This window comes from Chinchilla lanigera, unplaced genomic scaffold, assembly GCF_000276665.1.
Source record: "Chinchilla lanigera isolate Chin_1 unplaced genomic scaffold, ChiLan1.0 scaffold00036, whole genome shotgun sequence".
NCBI lineage: Eukaryota > Metazoa > Chordata > Mammalia > Rodentia > Chinchillidae > Chinchilla > Chinchilla lanigera.
In genome coordinates, this window is record NW_004955437.1 from 8,094,193 (window position 1) to 8,107,338 (window position 13,146).

Below are 13,146 nucleotides of genomic sequence, written 5' to 3' on the forward strand. Positions count from 1 at the left end.
AGACCCTGTCTCAAACAGACCAAAAAAAAAGTTGAATGGGTAAAACAAATTGGTATATCCATACAACAGAGTATTACTTGGTCATGAAAAGGGATGAACTACTGACACAGGCAGCAGTGTGAACGACTCCATACTGAATCTCACGTGGGCTGTGGATGACTCTAGTGATGGTTACTGAAAGAAGCTAGAGGGAAAGGGTACACATGCTCTGATTCCATTTATGTACCATTCAAGACAAGGCAGGGAGCAAGCTCAGAGGACCCAAGTGTCACAGGAGGGACATGCAGCAGGGATGCGGAGATCACCAGGGGTCTTGGAGGTGTGCTCAATCCACTCACCCTCTTGGTTTCAGCAATAGCTTCAGGGTGGACACATGTATGAATCTGTAACAAATTTCATACTCGAGATAAGTGTTAGCAGTTCCTCAACAGCCATTTTAATACACAGAGATGATTTCTCCGAGGGAAACTGAGGCAGGCAGTGCAACTTAGCGGTAAGGTACAGGACAGAGTAGTGTCTGGGCCCATGGCCTGGAGGGCCATCTGCCTGGTGTCCTGCCCTGGCCCACCACCCACTCGCCATGCTGGACACCCCACAAGGTCTTCAGCACCTCTAAGGCACTTGCGTCAGGTGAATTTCCACCTATTAACCACTGCGTGGCTCAGTTTTCCCATCTGTCAAGTGGGGTGAGGGTGAAACGCATACGGTGGGTTGCGGCAGATTGTGTGTGTCTGTGTTATCTAGAACAGTCGTTCTGTGCTGTCAGAGAGGACTCCTCGAGGGGCAAAACCACATGTCCCTGTCCTGGCCGCGTGGGCCACAGTTTCCAAGGAGACACCAGCTCAGGGTGAGCAGGGGGCCGTGGAGGGGATGCTGGCCAAGCTCCCCTCCCCGTCCCCCCTAAAGACAAAACCTAAATATTGTGATAACACAGCTCTTCCCCAAATTCCATGCCAGTGGAATTACTGGCCAGTAATTACCTAGCAAATGAGAAAATCTACCAGGACCCCAATTAGCTACCTGAGGACATAATTGGGCCCTAATTAGAAAAGTTGTCAAACGGGAACAATTATCTCATCCTCCATTTCATTTCCTCCCCTGCTCAAGCCAAAAGCCGCTGCTACCCTTCCCCCACCAGGCCTCCTGCTCGGCCTGCTGGGGGCGGGGAGGCCAGGCCTGTGTCTGTCACCAGCGCTGGCACAGCCCTGGAGGTGGAGGCAGGGGCCCTGCGTGTTTCCACGGGGCCTGTTGAGTGAACAAGAGACCAGGGTTTGTCCTTGTCTCTGTCTCTGGCCCTGGGCCAGGGCCTGGCGTTCCAAAATGCTTAGAAACGACTGACCTGCTAGTGGCTGGCGATGTCCACCTCTTAATGGGGCGTGTGCTGGAGCGGGTGACCTAACCTCTCTGGGGCCACGGTGCCCCTCCCTCAGGCAGCACAGCCAAAAGCCACCTGAAGGCAGGTGTAGGAAGCGGGGTGCAGTGACCCCAGGTGCCCTCCCATCAGGAGGAAAACTGGTGGCCAGGGAGCTTCAGGGAACCCCGAGTCTCCAAGTCCAAGGCTTGCGGTGAGGTGCGGGGGGACAGTAAATCACTGACCCCAGAGAGGAGGGGACAGAAAGGACCACACCTGACGTCCCTCCTCCCATTCCAGTAGCTTCTAGCATGAGGGTCTTCCGGGCTTCTCTGAAGAGGGCACTAATTAAACCTTAATTGACATGGACTAATTAACTTCTTAATTACACGGAACCACGATTAGCCATGCAGCAGACACTGACGCGCCCTAGGAAGCGGCTCCCCTCCCTCCCCTTTCCCAGGGTCCATCAGTGAAGGGACTGGCAGGTCCAGAGGGACAGGGAGGGACAGTGGGGGGGCCGACTCCGCCTGGCCCTGGGGACTCCGCTGGCCTGGGGCAGTCAGGTGAATACAACCACCTGGCTCCTGACGTCCACTTAGGATATCTTTATTTGTTCGTTTGTTTTTGTCTTTTTGAGGCAAGGTCTTGCTATGCAGTTCAGGCTGGCTTTGAGCTCACTTTGTAGCCCAGGCTGGTCTCGAACTCGCAACGATCCTCCTGCCTCAGCCTCCCGAGTGCCGGGATTACAGGCGTGCGCCACCAAGCCCAGTGATATTTTTGCTTTGAGGTGGCTCAGAAGCAATGTGTACTCAGGAGAAACGGTCTTGGAGTCTGAATCTTGCCCTGTCCCAGTAAGTACCCAACCTCCACTCTGACCAGGGACAGCCGGATCATGGCCGGGTAACGGCGGGGCGCAGGTGCCCAGACAGAGGCCACAGAGGGGCTGGGAAGCAGAAGGATAGGGTGAGGGGGTGGGGACGGAGGGGCAGAGGGACAGGGCCTTCTCGTCCTCCTCCCCAGCAAGCCCCCTATGCATTTTGGCGGGGATCGCTGACCCTCTCTCGGCTCCGCGCCCTTGGCGAATGTGACTCTTTCCCACCCAGGGAACCCTCTCCTGGGATTCAGGGCATCTTCTCCACCTCACACAGGCAAAACAGGCACAGAGGGGCCGGTAGAGACCCCTGAGTTGCTGGTGCTGAAAGGAGGATCTGGGGTGCTGGTTCTCACCAGAGCCTGGGGAGCCCTGGCCTCCCCACGGGCCTGCCGGGCACCCTGTGTGCCAGCTCCAGGGTGCTGCAGGGCAGATGGACTGTCGGGAGTGTGTGTTGACTGAGTACTGGGACACGCTGTGAGCGGGAACGGCCCCCACAACACACGCAAGGGGGGCTGCAGCGGGTGGAGCAGCTCGCCAGGCCCTGAGACGCTTCCTGACGTGGTGCGGGCTGCGGAGGGCCTGCCGCCCCAGTCCACGCCTCGTTCCTCAGGTAGAGCAGGGGGTGCCCTCCGGGGGGTGGCACACACTCACCTGCTGCCCCCTGCACACTCCCCGCCCCCAGTCCTCTTCAGGGTCCTTTCCAGAGCGCCAGACATGCTCCGGAGCCCCCACTGAGCCGGAAACCACTCCTGGCAAAGCGGGCGTGGGGGTGCCAGCCGCCTCACCCCCAGCCCCTGGTGCCCCTCGAGAGCCGGCAGGCTGGGGAGCCCTCTGATGCTCGGCTGACCGCACAGCGGGGCCCTGGTGCCTTCCCGGCCTGCCCCGCTCCTCCTGTGGAATTTCACGCCTTTGTCCCGGCTCCGCTCAGCCTTCCCACCCTGCCCCAGTCACCAGTCTCTGCGTTCTCGCTCCTAACCTGTCCCCTGGACACCCGAGGTCCCCCCCCCCCCCGGGGCCGGCAAATACTGTCTGGGGTGAGTCCCTTAGCACGGGGCCAGCATACAACAGGCACTCAATGTGTGCTGCCTACGTCCGTCCCCAAGGCCACCTCCTCCAGGAGGCCCGCCCTGGCCACGTAGCCTGGGATGGGCGCTGCCTCCCTCAGCCTCCACTGCCCTGTCCTCGGGGCCTGCCGCACTCCAGGGGCACCCTTGTCATCGCACACACTTTGCCTGCACATTTGCTGGGCTTCCTGCGGGCCAGGCCATAGTGTCAGAGCAGACGGCTCCCTCGACCCTCCCCCCGGGCCGGGTACACTTTACCGTCACCCTTTTACAGAGGGGAAACCTGAGGCAGGGGGTTATGAGAGCAAACTGATGGACCTGGAGCCAAGAACGCGGGAGGTCAAATGCTGCTGTCCCTGCTGCAACCTCCTCGGTGTCACAAGGCAGATGAGCTCCTGGGGCAGGCAGGAGACACGGGGCACGAGCGTCCCCGGCCGGCGGGGTTTTCCCCTCCCTGGTGGCACAGTTGGCACGCTCTGCCAGCACCGCAGTGTGTGTGCCAAGCATCGCACGGTGCGTGTGCACAGATGTGTCCACACCTGCACGCCACCCTCACAGACAGCTTCGATGCCACGAGTGCTGCGGTATGGGTCGGTGCTGGGCGCTGGCCTAGTGTGTGCCAGGCCCGGGTTCCACCCCTGGCACCCAGAGCGAGGGGTCTTAGGGCTCATGTTCTGCGGGCTCCCGAGCTGCTCCTGGGCCTCTTCTCCCGAGCACAGCATGGGACAATATGTGACCTGGGCGGGTACCCTACCGCACACAGCTGCGTGCATGCGTGTGTGTGTGTGTGTGTGTGTGTGTGCGCGCGCGTGTGTAAAGTACGTATGCACCAACACTTTACAGCTAGATATTTATACAGTGCCTCTGAGTACATTTTAGGTGCACAGAGGACACATGTGACCTGCGTGTGATAAGCACGTGTGTGGAGCATGCTGTGTTCACACGCCGAGCCGTGCCTACGGGGGCACACAGAAGGGGGCAGTGGGGGTGGGGAGACAGCAGATTTGAGCAGAGCTGAATTCCGGTCCTGCCTGGCTCTGCCTCGCTGTGTGACCCAGGCAGAGTGTGCACCAGGAGCCGTGTGTGCTCACAGGGACGGCAGCAACGGGCATGCGTGTGTGCGCGTGTGAATCTGTGCACGTGCGGTGTGTGTGCGGGCTGACGGTGCACCCTAGGGGTGTGTGTGCACACCACGTGGAAGGACTGTGCCCCAGAAGCCCATCCTGGGCGGACCCTGGTCCAGAGCCCTGGCTGTGGGGAGGGGCTCTCTGGCTGTCAGGCCGGAGGCAAGTGAGGGGCGTGATGGAGCCCCGGCTCCCCCACCAGGGCTGCCAAAATACGGCGAGACAGGGTGTAATTACCAGCACTTACCGCGGCCATTACCCCCTCGCCGCTGCGCGTGACACACGACCCGTCAGCTTGGCGTTCGCGCCATTAAGGGGCCTCATTAGCATCCCGGCTCAGAAGCAAAATTACCCTCACCGCTCACTTCAAGATGTCATCAATTTTAATTTAGGGCCCAAAGATAGTACAATGGGAAGGCCCTGCTGCCGCAGCCGCACAGAGAGCAGGGGGCGGGAGGCCAGCGAGGGGAGAGGGGCGGACGGCAGGGGGAGGGGAGGAAAGGCCCCCCAAGGCCCTTTAAGCCCAGCAACGCTGGGAGGTCCACAGGGCCATCCCCCGCACGGATGAGGAAACTGAGGTGGAGAGGCTCCAGCACAGAGCGAGCCCACGTGAAATGTAGGCTGGCTGGTTCCACTGTTCTCTGGGGAGGGAGGGAGGGGTCTCCCGGGTACCCAGCCTTGCACACCGCGACCCTGCTGCAACACCCCCTCCCTGCTCAGGCCAGCTCACAGTCGGGGGTCTCTAACCCGGCCAGCCAGGCGCTGCTAGCCTCAGGTCAAGGACTCTGTCTGGGTTTAAAGGGACCCTGGGGGGGCTCCCACTCTCTCCCTCCACTGTTCAAATGAGCTGCTTCCGCTCTACAGGGGCTGGACAGGGCCACAAGTTGGCTATTTCAGCCTGTCTTCAAGAGCACAAGAGTGAATGTGCCACAAATGTTTGTTGAATGACTGCATGACTGAGTACATAAGCAAATGAGCTGCATCTGGGTCCTTCTAGGGACAGAAATCTTGGTTAGTCCTCCCCAGGCTTTGCAGCCACTGGCAGTCACATCAATACTCCTGGCTGGAGCAGAGTATCGCATCAATACTCCTGGCATACTCTGCATCCTGACAGTGACGGGGAACCTCCGGCCAGGAAGGAGTCTCTAGACTTGGGGGGTGCTTTCTCCAGCGGCGGATGGCACGGTCCTCCTCACCACCTCGGTATCTCCAGCCAGCCCGGCCAGTCTGTCCTGACTCACAGCAGGGTTCAGGAGGACCCTGAAGCCCATGGGCCCCAGTTTCCCAAAGTATAAAGGAGGAGGTTGTGATAGGCCACCGGAAGAGGGCCAGGGCCGGCGGGAAAGAGCGCCCTGCAACCACTAGGCCGCCCTCAGCCTCTGGTCCGGTCCCCCAGCCACCGGGCGAGAGGAGAGGGGGCCCCATCCTGAGCCCGAGACAGGGTCCTCACCAGCGCCAGGCACCGCTCCCCGGCCTCACCGAAGACGGATTGCTCCCTTAATCACTCTGGAAAAGAACCCCAAGCCGATATAATATTATAATTAATTAATTCACTAAAAAGGTATTAAATTCCTCTCCCCCCTGTGGATATTATCTGAATTCATTGACCTTTAGAAAAATCACGCTCTAATTGTAACCAGGTCCAAAAGCATTTGCAGCCCGTCCCTTTTACATTAATAATATCTGCCCAGACTCGGCTCCGGCGGCTTAAATATTGTATAAATTCCGCCGGCCCCATGGCAGAGAGAGCCGAGGAGGCCGACCCAGCTGGGAAGCGAGACGGCCCTGGGAGGGGTCAGGGCCTCAAGGGCTCAGCGGCCGCAGCCAGCAGGTGGCTGGGCGAACCCGGGGAGCAGGAGTGGTAAACTTGGGGTGGTTTTTTAGGAGGCTGTGTGTGCAGAGAGCCCGTAGCGTGCGTTAGTGGCCCCAAGTAATAAAGGAAGGAGCTCTGATTTTAAAGAACTGAGAGACACACACACAGAGATAGAGGGACACAGAGACAGAGAGACAGACAAACAGAGAGACAGAGAAAGGGTCAGAGAAACAGAGACAGAGAGAGACAGGGACAGAGGCCTTTTGCAAATGGGAAGGGACCCATAGATGGAGGCGCAGGAAAGCGCGAGAAGAACTAGCACGTATGACGCAGGCGCCACCTCCCGGGGGTACATGCGGTGACTGCACGGCAACACGGGTAATAAAAATACAAACACATTTTAAAATCTCTATCTCAACAATGAATAAAAAACAAAAGAACGTGGGCTGGTGGGAACCAGCGGAGCTCCAAGCAGGCGGACGCGAGGGAGTCCTGCCAGGGGGCGGGTCCTAAGTGAGCGGCGGGTCCTAAGTGAGCGGCGGGTCCTAAGTGAGCGGCGGGTACGGAGAGACGCAGGCCCCAGAGCCCAGGGCCTCGCAGCGAGGCAGCTCTGCCTCCTCCACCCCACTCCCCCGGCGCCCTGGCTCCTGCCCCGGGGCCGCACAGGCCTGTCCTCCTGCATCTCACCTGGACCCTTGGACCCCTGACCCAACCCCCACTCCTACCCTGTGCCTCAGTCTCTCCTGGAGGCCTGGGGGAGGGGTTTCCTCACTGAAAGAAGGGGCCCCCAGCAGGACCCCCTACTTCTCAGCCCAGCTCCAACTCCACCTTTTTAAAAGGAATTCTCAGGTGGACAAGCGGGGTGGTGAGCACCAGTCATCAATCCCAGCACTCTGGGAGGCTGATGCAGGAAGACTGCCAACCAGAGCCCAGCCTGGGCAATTTATCAAGACCCTGTCTCAAAATAACAAGGAAAAAGGTCTGGGGGTGCAGCTCAGGCACTGGGTTCCATCCTCTGTGTGAGGAAGGAAAGGGGAAGAAGAGAGGGAAAAGGAAGGGAGGGAGAGAGGGAGGGAGGCAGGCAGGCATCTCTCTGTAGACTGTCTGGAAAGGTGCCGCCCACCCAAGCAGAGCAGCCTGGAGGTCGCATCCCCCATACAACTGCGACTGCTCTCCAGCCCAGCTGAGGGTCTCACGGCCGGCCGCCAATACACCTCTTGGCGCTAAACACTGGAAGGAGCCCCAGGGTCGCCCTGGACCAGCCTGGCAGAACACAGAACCCGCAGGGCAAACGCCACAGGGCACAGCCCAAGGTTCAGGGAAGCCACCCCTCCCACCCCTCCAGCCAGCCCGGCCTCCTGGCCCTGGCCCGGGGCGCCCTCTTGTGGACAGGACTCCACTCATACCCCGCGGCCCTGCAGCCTGGGATCCCAAGGGGACCAGGAAACCAGCCGCGGGTGGGGGCGGGGTGGGGGCCAGAGTGGCCTTGGGGGACCCCAGGGTGAAGCCCAGCAAGGAAGGGAGAGATCGCTGCATAGCTGGAGGACCCCACCCCTCCAGGACCCGGAGAGCCACGCCTGGGCGTATGGGGCCCCAGCCCAGGGCTGCTCAGTGGCCAGGGGGTGGAGGGACCTGCGGCCAGGAGGAGCCAGCGCCCGGGCTGGCTCAGGCCTGCAAGGTCATCCACGGCTCCATCTGACCTTGAGACTAATCCTGAGTCTCCGCCAGCCCCATTCCTCCTCTCCCCTGGCTCGGTGGCTAATTGCTTGACGTTGATTTGATCTCTCGTGCCGCACAAAGGAAATTGCCCTCTTAGCCATTTGCAGTTGGGATTTTTTTTTAATCAGGCCTTCCCTGGCCTCCCAGGTCCCTGGGAGGTGAAGCCACTACCACCCCTTCCTCTGTCCTCCTTGGGGCTCAGGTGGCCCCATGGGACCCTTTGCAGCCTAAGCCTGTGTCCCCATCTTGGGTGAGGTCCTGACCCCTCCCCACCACAGCAAAGACCCCAGGCAAGGATGTGCAGCGATCGGCCCACGGCCCCCAAGCGCACAGGACTGCGGAGGCCTGTGCTCCTGACCCCTCCGAAGGTAGCTCACCGGGGTCCCTTTCCCACAGCGCTGCCAGCCGTCTGTCCTGCTGGAGGGGCCACACGGGGAAGAGCTGGAAGCGCTGTGCCAGGACAGGGGCAGCTGACCAAGACGTCCCAGAGATGCCACGAGGGACAAGGGGCCTGGCTCAGGAGCAAGGCCGTCCCCTGCCTCCTCCGGCCAGCAAGGCGCCGGCCACAGCGGGAGGTGCGGGTCCGGCGTGGCGGCAGCGCCACCTTGTGGCTGCGAGGGACAACGCCCCCGTTGACACCCAAACCTGCCCTCTTACCGCGGAGGAGCTGTGCGGTTCTGGGGGACCTCCGTGTTTGTCCGCTCCTCTGCACCCCCTAACACTTCAGGGAGCACCCAAACTCTGAATCCCTGCCACCTGCCCTAGGCCAGCGCCAAAGAGACAGGACCAGAGGTACAAAGCACAGTGTTTACTAAAGGCACAAAGTGGGGGTCCGGAGAGGGGGGAGCTGCTCTGCCGGCAGTGACCCTTCAGCCCCGGACCCAACCTTCTCTTCTGGCCACACCGCCCTCACCCCACGGGGAGAGCTGTTAGCACCAAAGGCGGGTAGGTGCCCACCTGCGGGGTGGCCGTGGAGCCCCAGAAAGCGAGCCTGAGTGCTCGGGCAGATGCGGCCTCCCAGGCGCTCCCCGAAGGCCCTGCTGCCCGACACCCAGCACCCGGGCCGGGGCCGGGGCTCCTCCTACCCCAGGCCACTGTCTCCTCCCTGCCCCTGCAGTCTGCTTCCACCCAGTCCAGCGACAGGGCTGCCCCTGGGGCGCTCTCAGGACCCCAGGGGCTGCCGGGCGGGCGCGGAGTCCGCGGAGGGGCCGCCTGCGTCACAGCACGTCGCCCTCCTCCATGCTGAAGCTGCTGCGGCGGCTGCTGGCCTTGGAGGCCTCGGGGGACATGGTGGAGAAGAGGGGGTCGGAGGCGAGCGGCAGCAGGGAGTCGTCGAGGAGCATGAGGTCCAGATCCTTCTTGGACAGGTTGGGGAAGCCGTGCTCGGGCCCCAGGGGGTCGGGGTAGGCGGCGGGGCCCTCATCACCCCCGTCCCCGAAGCTCAGGCTGTGGCTGAAGTCCAGGTGCTGGAACGGGGACGGGGGCTCGGCAGGCGGGGGCAGCAGAGCCTGGGGAGGCAGCGACGGCAGCGGCTCGGGCTCGGGGACCTCGGCCCCCAGCATCAGCGTCTCGGCCGGGGCCTCCTCGCCGGGCATCTCCTGCTTCACCACCTGCTGGGCCAGCTCGGCCATGTTCACCCCTGACGGCGACGTGGTGGGGAGGCCGTGCACCCGCGCCTGCATCTCCAGCTCCTGCGGGGCGCGGGACACAGGGCTGAGCACAGCTGCGGGCGGCTCTTCCCTGGGCCCCGGGGTCTCCCACCCCGGACAGCCGCTCTGGCGTCTAGACGGGGGCTGTCTCAAACTGCAAGTCGCAGCTCATTAGCGGGTTGAGAAACCGCGCTGGGTCTTGGGGCTTGACTGGCTCGCTGTCTCCGTTTTCAGAGTGAAATAGACGTGTCCAGACTGCACCCGAATGGAAATGATCGCAATGCGCTACCTCAATTCAGCACGGCTTTCCTGTCATGAGGCCTGGACTTTTCACCTGGAGCCGTGTCCGAGTGTGCTGGGTTTGATGGGAATTGCTCCGTCTCCCATGACAAATACACACTGCAAAGCTGCGGCCCAGTCGCCCTCGGCATAGAGCGCTGGCCTGGGGCCCATGGGGACAGGGAGCCCTCCGTGCAGAGGTGGGACTGGAACCAGACGCTCAGGGGGTGCGGCTGACACTCGGGAGCCTGGTGACTCCCAGTCAGTTCTAGGCACACAGTAGGACTGCACCTTCCTCCCCCTGAGGTCAGGTACAATGGCTAAGCACAAGTGACCCATGGCACCTTACAGGGACATGTGACAGGAAGAGCCCCTCTAGCTATGTCAGGTCCCGGAACCTAGTACAGCCAAAGGTCTTTGGGATCACGTGTCACCAAAGCCTCGCGTGGGGCCGACCACCCTGCCTCCTCTCCCAACTTCAGGGGAGTTGGCCCTGCCCCGGGGTCTGGACCCGCCCGCTACCCAGGAAGCCCGGGTTGGGGTTCGGACCTGGATACGCAGCCAGAGCTGCTTGTTGGTCATCTCCAGGCGCCTGGAGTGGCTTTCCAGTTCTCGCGACTTCTGCAGATCCTTCTGCATCCTCCGGATGTAGTCCACAGACGCCTTGAGGATGGTGCCCTTGTTCCAGCGCACATCCCTGCGGCCAGGACAGCCGGGCAGTCAGAGCTGAACGCCCAGGTGCAGACCCTCTGCTCCGACCTCGCCAGCCCCCGCTCCACGCCCCGCCTCCAGGCCCCTCCAGGCCTCCCAGCAGGACGCCTCCTCCAGGGAACTTCCCCGGGACCCCTGGCTTCCCGATAGAGCCGTCTGTCTTGGGCTTTCCTGACTGGGGAAGCAGGTGAGGGGGCCCTGGAAGAGATTCGCCCCCAGGTACCTGTCCCTACCCCAAGCCCCACTCACAGGTCGCTGGCCTTGGGGATCAGCATTCCTAACTCCTTGATGCGGTCATTGATGTTGAACCTCCGCCTCCTTTCAACTGCAGGTGGCAGATTCCAGAGGCAGCAGTTAGAGGGTGGGGACCCCCTTGGGGCAGCGCCAGCCCAGGGAGAAGAAGGGGGACTCAGCAGACTGGGACTCCCAGGGTCTAGGGGTCAGGGCTCAGGCCAGTCACAATGTGGAACCGGTGAGTAGGAGGACCTCCTGCCAGCTACCAGCCCAGCCCTCTGCCTGGGGTGAACTCCTACCCCTCCCTCAATAGCCCCAGGGGCCTTGCTCCAAAGGTCACCATGAATAAATGGGATTTCGGGAACAGCCCTTCCCAGCAGCCTCTCAGCCCCTCCTGGAAGGGACCAAGGCTTCTTACAGGGCAGGGTGGGATCCCCTTGCAGGGAGGGCACAGGTGGCTGCAAGGGTCTGGAGCTAGGGGAGAACCCCAAGTGCAGGCAGGGACAGGTGACCGTGGAGAGGGCGGCAGCACTCACTGAGATTGTGATTGTCCTTCTTCTGCCGCTCCTTGGCCAGCGCCCGGCTTTCAGCATCTGGATTGGGGTGGGAGAGGAGAGCTGTGGAACCCTGGGGCGGAGGAGGCGGGGACCAGGTGGGCGGGAGATGGGGGCCGCAGTACCTGTGAGCTCCTGCTTCTGGGTCAGGTCGGCGGGGCAGGAGCTGCTGGTGACCCCCACCAGGGAGGCTGTGACCTGGGGATCGCTGCTGTACACGTTCAGGTGGCTGCTGGACAGGGGCAGCTGTGGGGCGGGGTGGGGGAGGCCTTGGTGAGCCATGGGGCACCCCCTGCAGGGCCTGGGGTCCCAAGAGCTGCCAGGAAGAAGCCCTGGGCCCCCTCCCCGGAAGTGCAACCTGGGGAAGCCAGAGAGCAGCCCTGCCCTCCGGAGCGGGAATGGGACGAGGGAGGGGCCCGGCTGAGCCAGAGGCTCCCGGTTTCCTGGAGGGTGTGGAGCCCCAACGAGTCCTGAGCCGGGAGGAGGAGGCAGGGGCAGCACGGCAGAGGCCAGCGGTCCAGTGCGGGTGCCAGCAGCTTAGGGCCAAGTTGCTGGGGTGAGGGGCGAGGCAGGGACGAGAGAGGCAGCCCGCTTCTGGAGCGCTGTGGTCTGTTTTTGTTTTTGTTTTTTGAGACAGGGTCTTGCTATGCAGCCCAGGCTGACCTTGAACTTGCTGCAATCCTCCTGCCTCAGCCTCCCAAATGCTGGGATTACAGGCATGTGCCATCATGCCTGGTTTATATTTTGGGTTTTTTTTGGTTTGTTTTGCGGTAATGGGGATTGAACCCAGGGCCTTTACGCAGAGCTACATCCACAGGGCTTTAAAAAATGTTTTTATTTTGAGACATGGTCTGGCTAAGACGTTAAACTGCCCAGCCTAGGTTCGAATTTGTGATAGTTCTGCCTCAGCCTCCCAGAGTGCTGGGATGACAGCCGTGCACCACTGAGCCCGGGTACTGCAGAGCGCAGCCAGGGAAGGTTTAAGCAGAGACAGATCCGGGGTCTGGAAAGACCTCCCCAGCTCCAGCCACAGACACAGATCCGGGCAGGGACACTCAGCAGTGTGCACGGAGCTACCGCTGGGACGGACGCCGGCACCTCCCCCTTCCCTCGGCCCCTGCCAGCCGCGCTCTGGCCCCAGCCGGTCCTGGCCAGCTCTTTCAGAGCCACTGGCATAGTCACCAGGGCTGTGGGGCCTGGGGCCCGCTTCCTGCTCCCCTGCACGGCCAGGGCTGGGACAGGGAGTAGAAGGCCCCAGCGAAGGAGCTGGGCCTTCACCACGGGGTGCGTTCCACCCCGGCAGAGCTTGCCTTTGACTTCTCTCATCTGATCACCCCACAGCCCGGTGGGTACACGGCCGCCCCATGCTGCCGCTGAGGACACTGGGACCTCTGGAGCCCAAGGGAAGCTCCTGCCCACCCAGCGCCCCTCCCTGTCTGGAAGACCTAGAGTGTCACAGGCCAGGATGCTGCCAGCAGAGGGGTCCTGGTGCTGGGGACAAGACACCCCCACACAGTGAGGGTCGTGGACCCCTGTCTCTGGGCCCTGACCTGGTGCGGTGTGGAGCCCCAGATCAGCGCCAGGGCTTCTTGTGGACACGCTGCCCCCCTGGAAGTTCCCAGTGCAGCCACCCTCAGCCTGGCCCTCCTGCTCTGCGTCCAGCACAGAGAGATTGGCGGAGACTCTGGTCTCCACAGGTAGGGGCTAGTGGGGCCCCCGCTGAGCTCTGCAACTCAGCCACTGCAAGTCCCCTGTACCCGCCTGCCCGCCA

General features: G+C 62.0%; 1 protein-coding gene across 2 annotated transcripts in view; it reads right to left on the bottom strand.

Moving 5' to 3' along the window:
- Positions 1–8,048: 8,048 nt before the first annotated feature.
- Tfeb (transcription factor EB) overlaps positions 8,049–13,146 on the bottom strand; it is a 38,761-nt gene continuing 33,663 nt past the window's right edge. For both annotated transcript variants that reach the window (XM_005389689.2, XM_005389690.2), the window contains exons 5-9: positions 11,501–11,621; positions 11,358–11,414; positions 10,837–10,912; positions 10,426–10,573; positions 8,049–9,639 (exon numbers count right to left, since the gene is read on the bottom strand). In XM_005389689.2, coding sequence (XP_005389746.1) covers positions 9,166–9,639; positions 10,426–10,573; positions 10,837–10,912; positions 11,358–11,414; positions 11,501–11,621 — 876 coding nt within the window. In that variant the 3' untranslated portion in view covers positions 8,049–9,165. The remainder of the gene's footprint in view (positions 9,640–10,425; positions 10,574–10,836; positions 10,913–11,357; positions 11,415–11,500; positions 11,622–13,146) is intronic.